The sequence below is a fragment of the Cyprinodon variegatus genome, unplaced genomic scaffold (assembly GCF_000732505.1).
Source record: "Cyprinodon variegatus isolate N-32 unplaced genomic scaffold, C_variegatus-1.0 Scaffold73, whole genome shotgun sequence".
Taxonomy (NCBI): domain Eukaryota; kingdom Metazoa; phylum Chordata; class Actinopteri; order Cyprinodontiformes; family Cyprinodontidae; genus Cyprinodon; species Cyprinodon variegatus.
This window is the reverse complement of record NW_015150526.1, coordinates 189,243-202,866: the sequence shown is the minus strand read 5'-3', so window position 1 is coordinate 202,866 and position 13,624 is coordinate 189,243. Positions and strand designations below refer to the sequence as shown.

General features: G+C 35.4%; 1 protein-coding gene across 1 annotated transcript; it reads right to left on the bottom strand.

Moving 5' to 3' along the window:
• Positions 1-2,005: 2,005 nt before the first annotated feature.
• ppp1r7 (protein phosphatase 1 regulatory subunit 7) lies at positions 2,006-9,513 on the bottom strand. Its single transcript, XM_015372589.1, has 10 exons — positions 9,418-9,513; positions 8,218-8,313; positions 7,979-8,034; positions 7,752-7,817; positions 7,452-7,582; positions 7,216-7,378; positions 7,023-7,139; positions 6,837-6,941; positions 6,643-6,729; positions 2,006-4,158 (listed from the first exon to the last, which is right to left on the bottom strand). The coding sequence occupies exons 1-10, from the start codon at positions 9,455-9,457 to the stop codon at positions 3,982-3,984; spliced, it is 1,038 nt and encodes a 345-aa protein (XP_015228075.1). The 5' UTR covers positions 9,458-9,513; the 3' UTR covers positions 2,006-3,981.
• Positions 9,514-13,624: the final 4,111 nt, after the last annotated feature.

Here is a 13,624-nt window from a genome sequence, read left to right as displayed (position 1 = left end):
AAAAAAGGTATAACACATTTTGTAAGTAGTCAGCAAATCCTCATGGGATGCTTTCCTCTTTTTGTCAAAACAAAGACAGGAGCTTCATTTGTATCTCTAAAAATGCCTATAATGAGTTATTTTTATTTACTTTATACTTTAAAAAGATGGAGCTGTGATAAGTGGGTCATGCGTTTTCTGATGATTTCCCTACACCAATTTTTAAAAAGGAAAAGACAAGAAAATATTCAGTACTTATTAAGAAGAAATACCTAAAGCTTAGTCAACTAATAATTAAAATCCCTAAAGCTAACTCTTAAGTTAACTGTAACAATGAATAATAACAATAATCATGCCAATGACAATGGTTTGGAAAAAACTCCCTCTTATATCCGACCCTTTACATACCAAAAAATAAACATATCAAGTTTACTTTGGTAAAATAAACTAATATTGACAATCTGAAAAACAAATACCACAGTGTAAAATTAGAAAACAAAAATATATTCTAATACTTAAAATGATTTGTTGTTGAATAGTTTCTTTTTAATGAACCGGTAGACCTTTGCCATGTTAATGCAGATTCTGAAGCTTTAAAATCACTGAAACTTAATGTAGTTCAACTCAAAGATACTCAATACCAAAGAATTGGATGTGTTGTATATTGATCTTTTAGCAGGTTTATAGATAAAAAGAAAACAGATTGTTAATCAAAGATAAAATAGAGTTATTCCATGATCATCCCAGTCCCCATACCTTGATATCATACATGAAATGAGCAAAAATGTTTTTGTTTTTTTATGACATGGTGCTGTATGCTGTAAGAACACAACAATTGCAAGCTAGCCATTCTAGGCAGGGGCCAGAAGGGGCCAGTGCCCCTTAGTAGAGCTGAGCCTGGTCCCTCTTATGGCATCTGTAATAAGGACATAATATAAAATGAATTTATGATAAATGAGTTAGGATACGAGAAAAGCACTCTGAGATCGCAGACCTCACCAAGCAGAAAACTTCGCCCTATATTGTGATCTACACTTAGAACTAAAACTGGCACATGATCTAGATCATTACCAAATTTTAATGAATTATTCCTTGGGATGAGGTAAAAAAAAAAAAAAAAAAAAGTCCTTAAAATCTGTTCATATGTTTTAAATTGATCCTTTTCTCCCTTTTCTTGTGTCTTTGTCTTCAGTAAAATACCTCCAGATGTTTTGAATCTCATGCTGAAGCTGTCAATAGTCGGTTCTGCCACCCTCAGGTTTATTTGGAAACAGCCATGCCAACAATTCCCTCTAAACGACCCCCTTTCAGATAGACGGGTATCGATCTTGCAGGCTAACAAAGAACCCAAACAACCCTCATTCCGAAGGAGCAGCCAGTTCTTCCGGTTCACTTTGCTTGTTTTCTAAGCCAAAACAAAGATTTGGCTCTATAACTCCTCGAACTGAACACTATTTCTGACATTTTGAAATGAAAAAGCTTCCTGGATGGGAAGCGAAACGTCTTCAAACTTGGAAACAAAACTCCAGTGGATTGTTTTACTTTTTTCCCTTCAATCAATTATTTTTTTCTATTTTTACAGTCTTATGATTAAATAATTAAGTTTTTGCACTTTCAGCTTCAGTCATATTGCTATAAGATCAGTATTTAACTTCTAGACCTGAAGTTTCCAGAACTGCTCTTTGGTTTACTTCATATATGTAGAAATGAACTTTGTTTTTCATTTCATTCCTTGACTTCATAGACCTCTTGGCATATTTGGTCAAGAAGAAAAAGTATTTAAATCTGAGATGGATACATAGAGAATTCTAGGGCCCATAATTTGAACACTAGAAAAGACTCAAAAGATTGAGCAAAAATGACAAAGTTCACCTATATTAACTGGAAACCAAAGTGGCTTTAACCAAGCTTGTTTAAAACTATTGATTACTCAATCATTAAATAAATAGTTTTGTTTTAATGATCACATATAGTCACACAATTTCAACTCAAGTTTTAAAAATGTAGCCTGTGGTCAAGACAAGAACACATTTTCTGCTTAAGTAGTGTCACTTTATTATTGTTTGCATATTACATTCATTTTGCAAAGAGCATCAACCAGGTCCCAGACCTCAGGACGCAGATCTGACAAGAAGGATCTGAAAGCAGATTGCTTTAATGCTCCTACATGACCAGAGAGGTTTTGTTCTGTTACTTTTCTGAATCTCACAGCAATCTGTTGTGCTGCCTGGCACAAACGACACAGTAAAACATCACTTTACAAAAGGAAGGGTGATGATGGCACATGACACCCATATCATGAGATGTCCCATATTTACAAATACACACTGTGGCCCTTTCAATTCAGCTCGCAATTTCATCAACTAAATAGAAACTTACATTCGTATTAGCTGTGGGTACTGTTCTTTATTTAATGGGTCTATAGTTATTACACAGCCTCATAGTTGGTCCTGACACAATTTTTAATAAGCTGCTACCTTTTAAATACATCAATTTTTCCATCTAAGCAAGCTATAGTTTTATCTCGCCATTTTTGACAAAAAATTGTCATAAAAATCTTTTGAAAATGTACGTATTTATCGATTAAAGGCTGTAAAGAGGTTTGATAATAGAACAAAAGTGCACAAATTGAAGCACTTTTTATGATGAGTTATTCTGTGATCTTCTATCCCTGAGGTGCGGCATCTTTTTCTGGTAAAGAAATCACTAGTCAGTTGGACCAGGGAGTTATTCATCAGCGCCCGAGACTAATACAAAAACTTACCGGATAATTTTGTATAGATTAGGATGATTTTGATGCCATTTAATCTAAACAATCTTTAAAAGAAATTTACAGTTTCTATCAATGAATTTAAGCCATACCACAGGTCAAGAGCAGAATATTCATATCCAAATGTAGTTGAATGTCTTTGTGCCAACACTGAGTTTATATTGCATTCGTAAACACTTTGTGAGATCAGTCCTGCCATTAGAATATAGTTAATTCAGATAAAATCTACATTTTATTGTGTTTAAAGAGAGAAAAAAACAAGCTGCTAAAACTAAATGAGACCAAATGCTTTATGATTTAGGGCTCACTTAAGAAAATAGTGCGACGGTATAAATATCTGTATGGACAGTTTCCTACATTCTCACAGGCTTTACTATACTGCAGAGGTCTTAATAGTTCACCAGCTAGAAAATCTATGCAATTATGTATGTGAAGGAATGGACAAGGCTGCCAGACGCATAGAGATGTCCCTTTGTGTTGATGTCAGTTTATTTAATACGACAAACAAGTTAATGATGTTATTGCTAAAATAAAACTGCATGTGACACTTTTCTGGACTAATTTTAATTTTCAGATGTTTTAAGGCTTCAGTTTCTGCGTTTTCCTACATTTCTAAATGGGGATTTTATTTTTTTTGCCTGAAGCATTTAAAAAAAAAAAAAAAAAAACAACAATTAGGTCAATTTTAACTTGGATTTGTTTCTTCTACAATCTCCCTTTGAGTGTTTGATCTTTACCTGGTCTTCAGGTTCACTTATAGAAAAAACATAATACAAAACAAAATCTCAAAAGCAGTGGGATTTCCCCCCCCTTTTTACTGATATGGAAACAGTGCAACATGATGTGTTTGGTAAGACTGAGTCCTGTTTTTCCTGATGGCCATAGAACGTCAGAGGTGCCCACTGTATGCCACATGCGAATAAAACAAAAAGGAAAAACAACAAAGTGCAGAGGAAATATGAGGAAATGAGTGTAGGGAAGTTCTTCCATATTCACAGTTCCACCTTAATAAATAAAATCTTTCACACAATATCTTTGATCGAGGTTTGTATGAGTGCATACATGCACACCTGTATGTTGAGTGAGTTCTGTGCTGGAATGTGTATCTTTTTGTGAGTGAAACTATGATGTAGTGAGGACAATATGCTAAAAGAGGTGTTTTAGTGGGCAGGGCAGGCAGGGAGGTGAGGTGACACACATGTTTGGTGGTGGGGGGGGTGTTACACTGCAGCTTAGAAGCGAATAAAGGTAGCATCGATCTGACGCACACTGGGCAGTGCCAGCATGATCTTTCTTCTGTACTGAGGATCTTTTTGTAGAGGATTCCGCTCCAGGTACACCGTTTCAAGGGACTTGGCATTCTTCAGCTCGTCAAGGTCTGACCAGTTCTCTATCTGATTATCATTCATCTGAGGAGACATGCAAAGACAACACTGCCATAAATTGGACTTTTAATGGAAAGAAAAAAATAAAATGGAATAGGCAACAGTGAATATTGGAAAAATGTAGAGTTCTCAACATAATAGTAATGATTATTAATATAACAACGTGCAGCATTTTCCAAATACAAAGGTACTGACCACATTTATATGTTATTAATGTCCTCTTTTTGCTTTGGCAAAATTATTCAGGTGCAGCTTCACGGGACCAGGAGAATAACCAAAATATCCTAGTACAGCCATGGTATCAGAGAGTAAGAAGGGATTTCAGAGGATGTGTGACCTCTGCAGCAATATAGTCTGGGTGAAAGCAGAGATCTTTCAGTGTCTGTCTAATCTGATAAATGCTTTGATCAGCAGAACCTGTTGTCAGATTCTGCTGATCAACATTAATGTCATGTGCTTTTAGGGTCATTGAGGTCTAAGCTAACTTAACAAGATTATGATATATTTACAGTCATGTTTGATAAATTACTTTCGTTCTGATGATGGTGAATCCTAAAAATAAAAGTTGCTTAAAAAAAAAAACTTTAAAAGAAAGATACTCAAGTTATAGTAAATGTAGTAAATAACAAAGAGATACATAAAAGAAAGACCAAAAGCTGTTTGATTACGATAAACAAAAAGGTAATATACACAAGGCTAGGGCTGGGAAATATGGTCTAAAAATAAAATCAGATTTTTTTCATATTTAATTCGATTTATGATTTTTTTTTTCCAATTCACGGGAAAAAAAATAAAAATAAATAAATAATCGGGAGGAACAAAAATTCCGAATTGATTAATTGAATCGATTTTTTGCACAGGCCTACACCAGGCTTCCACTCTGATAAAGTTTACCATCGCTTCCGTAGAATAACAGTAGTATCAATACGACTCGGGACTTTTACCCATGTATTCATCAACTGGACAGGTACATCTGAAGGTTTTGTAACATTAGCTTCCACTTCAGTGAACATAAACATCCACACTGTATTCCAAACTGTATTCAGGTTTTTATCGTGCTTAAGCTGCAGTCAGACCTAGCACAGTGTCAGCAGTTTTTTTTTCGCGAGCACTGCGGGGAGTTCACCACTCTGCATTTCACATGCAGAGTTCCCACCGTGGACCGTGTGATCAAATTGAAGGGACACTCCATCCTCATGAAAAAATTCAGCAATTAGAATGAACGGTTATTGCTTCATTAGAGCAGGTAGGTGCACTTAAAATTATCATTTATAATAAATAAATAAAAAATCATATGTGCTACTTTTTATTTTTTAGGTCATCCAGAGGTCAAACATCCCATCATTAGACTCCAAATTATGTAATTTTCTAGTGCCACTTGATTTCTGCGGGTAAAACTGTTGTTTGTGCTGATTGGGTTTTAAGATCGAATCATTTTTGACTATGGTTGATGACGTCACCATCCCAGCAGACGTTAGTTGGCTGGTTAGAACAGCTTTTTTAAAAGCCAATTAAAAACATCTATAGAGCATTCCTTGGGTAATTTTATTTCCGCCATGTTCCATTCTAACTGAAAAAAGCTTCCCCTCAGCTGCATGACTTTCACCTATTTCACAACTACAACCAGTCCCCTATTGGTTGCCTCAACACGATTTCACAGTAATGTTCAGATGTCTACATCTTCAGTGACCAACGCTCGTCTCTCTCCTTGATACACGTGGATGAAAATGTTCCTTCAGTCACTTGGGGTTATGCTAAATATACACAAAGTGGCTTTATTTACTTAGAAAGTGGGTAAAAAGAACAAGCTGAGGATCTTTTTGTAGAGGTTCCCCATGGGGGGGGTGTTATATTTTTATAGAAAAAATGCATTCAACCACAGCGAGATACTTAATAAAAAGTCTCTTTTTAAAGGTCTAATGTAATATTTTGATATTTAATAACAGATGGCACACAAGTCCGTTTGTGTGTGCTCATTCCAACCTGTGCTGGAATTCTATTTAGACTCAAAAAAGGACCATCTAAACCAGAGGTCACCGAACTTTTTAGATTTAGCTCAGAGCTACTTCATGGGTAATGAGTCATGAGCTACCAGTACTGACTGATGAGGAGGGGTTAGCGTTAACCAAAGCTTCAGGCATAATAAACATATTCTTAATGTTTTTCTTATAATTTCTAATTTTCTGTCATTTTGAAATCTCTACATGTGATTTGAAAAAGAAGAAAAACAGGATCAAATAAAATGTTAAACTTAGTCCACTGGTGAGTTGTGCTGTTTTCATGGGGCCCCTTGAAGGCCCTTGGCAGGAGGTTGGTGACCTCTGATCTAAGCTGGAGTTTGCTAGCTTATTTCATCATGATCCAATGGTCTTTGATTTTTTTTCCTAAAGGCATATAATGCAACTATGCAAATTTGATATGATAAAAGGCTGTGCTCATTTCAATAAGTGCTACCTGAAAGGTAAAATGTAATTGATATATTGATATTATCTTTGAAACAATCCATACCCAAAACTCCTGCAGCTCTGTCAGGTGGCTGATGTTCTCAATTTTCTTTACTCGATTGGCAGCAACATCCAGCGTGGTGAGTTTTTTCTGTATGAGAAAAAAATCATATTAATTACAAACTGTTGGAAGATAGAGGACCAAGTAAACACTTTTCCTTAAATCCCTTTTTAACAACAGAAGTCTCCATAACTCACATTGTTCTCCAGGCCCTCTATGACCTCAATGCCATTGTGGCTCAGATAGAGCTCTTTCAGGTTGACCAGGTTCTGAAGTCCTTCAATTTTAGTTATCCGGTTACTCTGTAAGGAAATATGCAGGATATTATCGATCAGTCTCCTTTTATGCCCCCTAACCCCAACGCTTAAGTGAAAAATTGGTACCTGAATGCTTAAAACAGTCAGATTGTGTAAATTGTCAAGATTCTGAAGCTTTGTTATTTTATTGGTTCCAAGAAACAAACTTTGCAAAGATGAAAGAGCATCCAGGTTTTCAATCACCTGTAAATACAAGACAAAAGGATGAAGGCACGGCTCAAGTATAAATCACAGATGAAACAGACTCTTTATGACTCACTCTAATGCGGTTAGAGCCCAGCTCCAGCATCTCTAGGCCAGTAAGCTTGTCCACGTTGGAAATGGCTGTGATTTTGTTGTGGACCAGAAACAGCTTTTTCAGCTTGGTTAACTCGTCCAGGTTTTCCACTTTCCTCAAAATGTTAAAGGAAACATCGAGCACCCTGTGGATTACATGCAAAATGAACATCAAATAACTCCACATACATTTTCTGGCTAGACATATACAAGACTTACTCTAAATCCTTGAGACTGCTCAGGTTCTCTAACTTGCGGATTTGATTGTCATAGAGATCTAGTTCTCGAAGCGAGCTCAAGCTCTCAAGGTTCTCTATCTTTTTGATGAGGTTCTGTCTTAGGGATAGAGTCTGGATAAGAGGAGAGACAAGGGATAGAAAAAAATGAATAAAGCCACTCAGAACCACTCTTTGAGTATAATCTATTTTTATGGATCAAAAGAGTACAAAAATAAACTCAGTTTTTCATCAGCACTCAAAAAAACAAAACAAAAAACAACTAAATATCCAACATTCTTACTTTAGCTTTCTGTAGCACCTCCAGCCCTTCAATTTTTCCAATACGACAATGAACTAGATCAACATCCTGGAAAGAAAGAGAGAAATTAAGATGACACAAGACATGAACAGTCCGTGAATTAAAATGAACCCTAAATTATGTCAATTTACAAACTTAACTTCACACAAGATTTTTTTTTTTATATTAGTAAATAATAATAAAAAGAAAAAACATTCAAGTTTTCTGACCTCTTCCTCTGGATCCAGGGTTATAGTGTCCATGTCAACAGGGGACTCTTCTTTAACTTAAGGGAATGAAAAATTAGATAAGAACATTTTAAGTGGAGATAAAAATAGGAAAGATATGACACAGAAGAAAAAAAATCTATCAAAATTAGCACTTTATCTCACATTTATTCCATTATGTGATTCAGAAACATCAAATAAATCGGTTTCTGCTGAGCATGTGGGAGCTAATGATGACTCACTCGTGCTTGTTGGCTGATTTGGGTCCACATCACCATTGATACTCTTTCTTCTGGTCTCATCATCACCAGACTCCTCAGACTCACCCCTACGGTCGACTGAAATGTAGAAAAAATTCCTTACTTTACTAAATGGCTGCAATTAAAAATGCATGTCATTCAATGTTAACTTTAGTTACTATAAATCTGTGACTGATATCTTTGTTTCAAACCCTTGAATTGGAATAAAACCACATCCTGTAAGGCCCTTTTAATAACAGCTTTTTATTTGCTATATGGGATCCAGTTTTTACTATAGCCAATGACCATGGAAGCATACTCATTATACCCTTCTTTAATTCAGCAGAAAGGGCTAAAGCTGTCCAGTCTCCATTAAATCATCAATATACGGTACAGATGTAGCCTTAAAGTGTTACACAGTTTCAGTGTAATATTATAGGTTATTGGTTCAGCCCTGAGATTAAGCTTTATAAAAGCTCTAACTACCTTAATTTCTACTCCACATACATAAATCTAATGTCATTAAAGAGCTCCTTTAAAGCAATGTTAAAGCTGCATCTAACAGCTTAGTTGAAAAAGAAAATCCAATATACCAAATGAAACATCCGATGATGCCTTAGTTAGGAGGAGCATTAAAGACTCCCTGTAAGCCACCTATAGCTTTATAACAATACATTTGCTCATAATAACATGTTTAGGTTGGATGTAAGCAAAATATTACCACTTTAGTTTATTAAAATAAAAACGTTAGCCCCCTTAATGTAATGTCTCGACGATATTTCAAGTCTTACCAATCGTTAGCACAGGTTAGCAGGTTGAACTGCACTCTAAAGGATGCTAAACATGCTAAGTAACTGGTTAACTCAATAAACGACTACTAACGTTCAAGTTAGAGACAATTTAAGTACGCTAAACGCAGAGGTATTCCTAATTATATAAATATGCATGCGTCCAACCAGGCAGCATCAACACTTAGAGCAAAAAACGACGATAAATACAAATATTCCAGATGTTAAATGGGTTCAGCTAACGCTTTGTGCTAGCCAAGGAAACCAAGATGAAGGTCTGGGTCTTAAGATAACAACGGGTCGCCCAGAGCGCCAACATTAAACAGCAAAAAGCATTTTTCAAATGATTTATACTCTATCAAAACTATACCGCCAAACCACGATGGGTTTTTTGGAACATTTTCTTTATACTCACCTTCCATCTCTTGATGCTCTCCTACAGACAGAGAAGCCATGTTTCCTGTAAACACTCCTGACAACCGCTTAGCCAATCCGGGGGAAGTAGTTACTGACTTCAGACAGAAGAGGGCGCTGTTGTTAAACAATGAAAACTAATTCGCTCCAAAGATGACTTGAATTAATCGTACACGGTAGATATTAATTTAGTACAGTTACATTTAGACAGTTATAATCAATATATTCCAATTTATACAGATGCATCAAAAATAACAAGGAAAACATGAATAGCTTTTGTAATACCAGAATTCAAAATAGAAATAGGAAAACGAATTTCAGATGGATTATCAGTATACACAGGGGAAATGTTGGCAATATTACTAGCTTTACAATGGGTAGAAGATATAAAACCATTAAAAATGGTAATTTGTTCAGATTCAAGCTCTGCATTATTAATTTTGAAATATAATCAGTTAGATAGTAGGATGGACATTCTATTAGAAATATTTCAAACATTATTCAGAATAAAAAAATATGGGTTTGATTGCTGTATTTGTGTGGGTTCCAGCACATACTGGAGAAAAAGGAAACGAGAGGGCAGATAAAATGGCAAAGAGGGCAATTCAAAATCCTTTTAGTTTTACAGTTAAAACAAGTAAATCAGAGGTAAAGAGTATTATTAAAGAAAATTTGATGGAGAAATGGCAAAAAGGGTGGGATGAAGAAAAAACAGGAAGGTGGTTTTATAAAATTCAGAAGATAATAGGAAAAAGAAGAAATGGAAGATGAAATAGAAAGGAGGAGAGAGTGATAACAAGGTTGAGATTTGGGCATACAGGACTTAATTATACACTTTCCAAAATTCAAAAGCATACTACTGGCAAATGTGATTAGGCTACTGTGGAAAATATGAAACAATAGAACATCTTATACTGGAATGTCATAAATATGAAAGCAATAGAAGATATATGAGGAGAGAGTTTGACTGTATTAAGGAAAAGATTCATTTATTAGATATTTTGAGGTAGAAATTGGGAAGTAAACAAATACAAATAATTATTTGATTTTTAAAGAAAACTAAATTATTTCATGAAATTTGATTATAGAGAGGGCGAATGTGTGTATGATATAGACGGGTAGAATACAATGTTATGTATAAGTATTTATTTTTTTGCTGTTTTTGTTTTGTCTTTTTTTTCCCCTTAGAAATTATATATATGTATCAATAAACCAAACCAATAAATCCAACAAGAAGAAGAAGATGACTTGAATAGTTAACACAACAATATCCATCCTTCCATCTTCACCGACATAGTCCTGTCAGGGTCGCGGTTGGCTCAGTGCTAATCTCCAACAGTCAATGGATAAAAGGCGGTATACCCAGGACAGGTCACTACACCGAGACAAAGACACACAACCATGCACACACACCCTCACAACTAAAGACCATTTAGAGAAGCAACACTCATGTTTCTGGACTGTTGGAGGAAGCTGGAGTACCCGGAGAGAACCCATGCATGCACGTGGAGAACATGCCAACTCCATGCAGAAAGACCCCAGGGCAGTATTTGAACTCAAAAACTCTCTGTTTTTCATGGCTTTCATACCAACCATGCAGCCCCAAGGATGTTTCCTCAGAAAATTTAGATCAATTAGACAGTTAGACAACCTGGTGACTTTGTGCATGTTTGTGTGTCTGCATGTGTTGTGTACTTTTTTCTCTTTTGTTTTAATTGAAAACAATAACATATCTTTAATCCTTAGGGAATGCATTTCCTGCGTCTTTCCCTCTTATCTATGTGACATGAGTTTATCTGACAATACCTTATTTACAGTAGAGATTAGAGTTGTTGTTATAAACAAACAAAATGCTTGGCACTATCTTGTACAGGAAGTGTGGTTTGGAAATTAGATTTAGGGGTATTAACATCTACTAATCTTTATGTTTACACAAGTTCTGGTAAGGAAAACGTACTAAAACATAGTTTCCAAATGATTAGCAGATATTTGTCTAAGAAAGAACACATTATTGTTAAATGTGCTTTATTTATTTTTAATCACCATCTCAAATTTCCCTTCCCCCCATTATTTTTATCCCTACCCACTATCCAGTTCTGTCTATATTTTATCATGTTGACTTGACTTAATCCCAAAGAGAGACTGATTTATACTTGATATGATACAATTATCTTGTCCACAGAACATGCTGTTTTACTCTTGATGCCAAATCTTTATTAAGAGTTGATTATTTCTGTTCAAACTGTGCTCCATTCTGCTAGACTCATTCTAGAAATGCAAGACAATTTAGAGTAATGGCTATTTTATAAGTTAAAAGTGACTTTTTTTTATATGGGTATATCTCTAAATGTAGCATTTCCCTCTGCTCAGTTTAAAACTAGAACAGCTGTGCAGCAATAGCTTTGATAAGATAAACTGTTTTGGTCTGCAATGTTAAACTAGAACAAAAGATTTACTAATTTACATAAAGCATGAAGTAGTGAGCTCCAAGAAAAACTGCACTCTGTTCCCTCACAGAGGTTTGTTTATACAGTCACTTCCCATCTGCATAGCTTCCCATTTTAGAACACGCCCGCACAAGGTCCAAACTCTTACAGTCATCAAAAGAATTGATGTGGACAAGAGGATTCTAACAATTGTTAATCATAGCTGAACCTTTGCTGAACAGAACTGTAGTAGTCAGCATTGTCTTTTCACTTTAAACAAAGCCTTGAGTTTAAGATTATCTTTATGATTATTTTCCATTTGGTGCTTTCATTTGCGTCAACAATTCTGTGACCGATTTGCTGGGCTAGGTAGAAAAAAAGGGCTTTTCTCACTTAATGAGATTATTCAAATTTTCTTGGTCCTGTAATATATTTTAATTCTGAGGCTGTTTTGGATGGGTTTTATTTGGTAGATGTCGCTCACACCCTGGAATACAACTTGCTGTGGATTGGCACAAACACTGGTAGCTAAAAGAATAAATGTATTAAATATGTAGAGGGATACATGTTGTATACAGTATAAATAATAATGATTGTATAAATGAAAACAGAAGCCTTTATTTTGTCGTTCTGAGTCATCTATCAAGTTGCCTTCCTCGTCTTGTTGGCAGACATACAGAAAGAATCAGAGATACAAAAGGCAACTGGCAGTCAGCTCCACAGGCGGCCCCGTCCAGGAAACACATAGCAAGAAAGACAAGCTCCTAGCCAGCTCCTATGTTAGAGGATGAAGAGAGCACATCTAGTTAGTCACTCAGAGAAACAGGACTACACTTAAAAACAGGCTAAGCTCCAGAATCTATAAACAAAGGTATTTATGGCTGCAGCACAGCTGATATTTCTCTCCAGGATGGAATCACAGCTAAACGGGAGATTGAACTAGCAAATTCTGCAGATTGGGAGAATATAGATAGAAGGAAGCAGAATGATGAAAAAGGGGTCCCTATGTCCTCCAGCAGTCTAAGCCTATAGTAGCATAACTATAGAGATAGCTCAGGATAACCCGAGCCACTCTAACTATAAGCTTTATCAAAAAGAAAAGCCTACCTATGCCTATGAGCTCTAAAGCCAGACTGAAAAGCATGAAAGTTTATTATGGTGTAAGTGGTCACTAACTAACCAAGCTTACGTCTCGCCACCAGTTATCCATCTTCAGTAATTCTATTACCTGACTAATAAATATAATCAAATTCACAAGGTTACACACACTACCTTAATATTAATGATATTAATATTTTTATTTATATTATTATTTTAATGCTAGGACTGTCTTTTACTCCTTGAACTGGGTCAGACGTTTTGGGTATTCAAAGACGTCTTACAATGGTTTGCGTTTAAACAAATCTGGGAAAACTAGGTGAATATATTAGAGCTTTGTGAGCCTCCGAAACTGAATTATTCAGTACATTTGAGTTCATTGGAGGTTCACCTTCACAGCTTCTTCTTCTGTGACATCATGGGAAAAAAAAAAACAGAAATAAGTAAGATCTATGAAAAAGGAACTGCGTACCTTTACAAGTCTGGTTCATCATTGGATACAATTTTCAGATTTCTAAAGATAGCTCATAGATAGATAGCTTTTTTTGTCCTTTATATTCTTCAACTTTATTTTTTAAGTACTTATATTTTATATTGCCAACAAAAATACATAAATAACGTAAATATTACAAAGGCAAATAAATAAAGAAGCTAATTAAGAGTTATATACATTTATGTCTCACT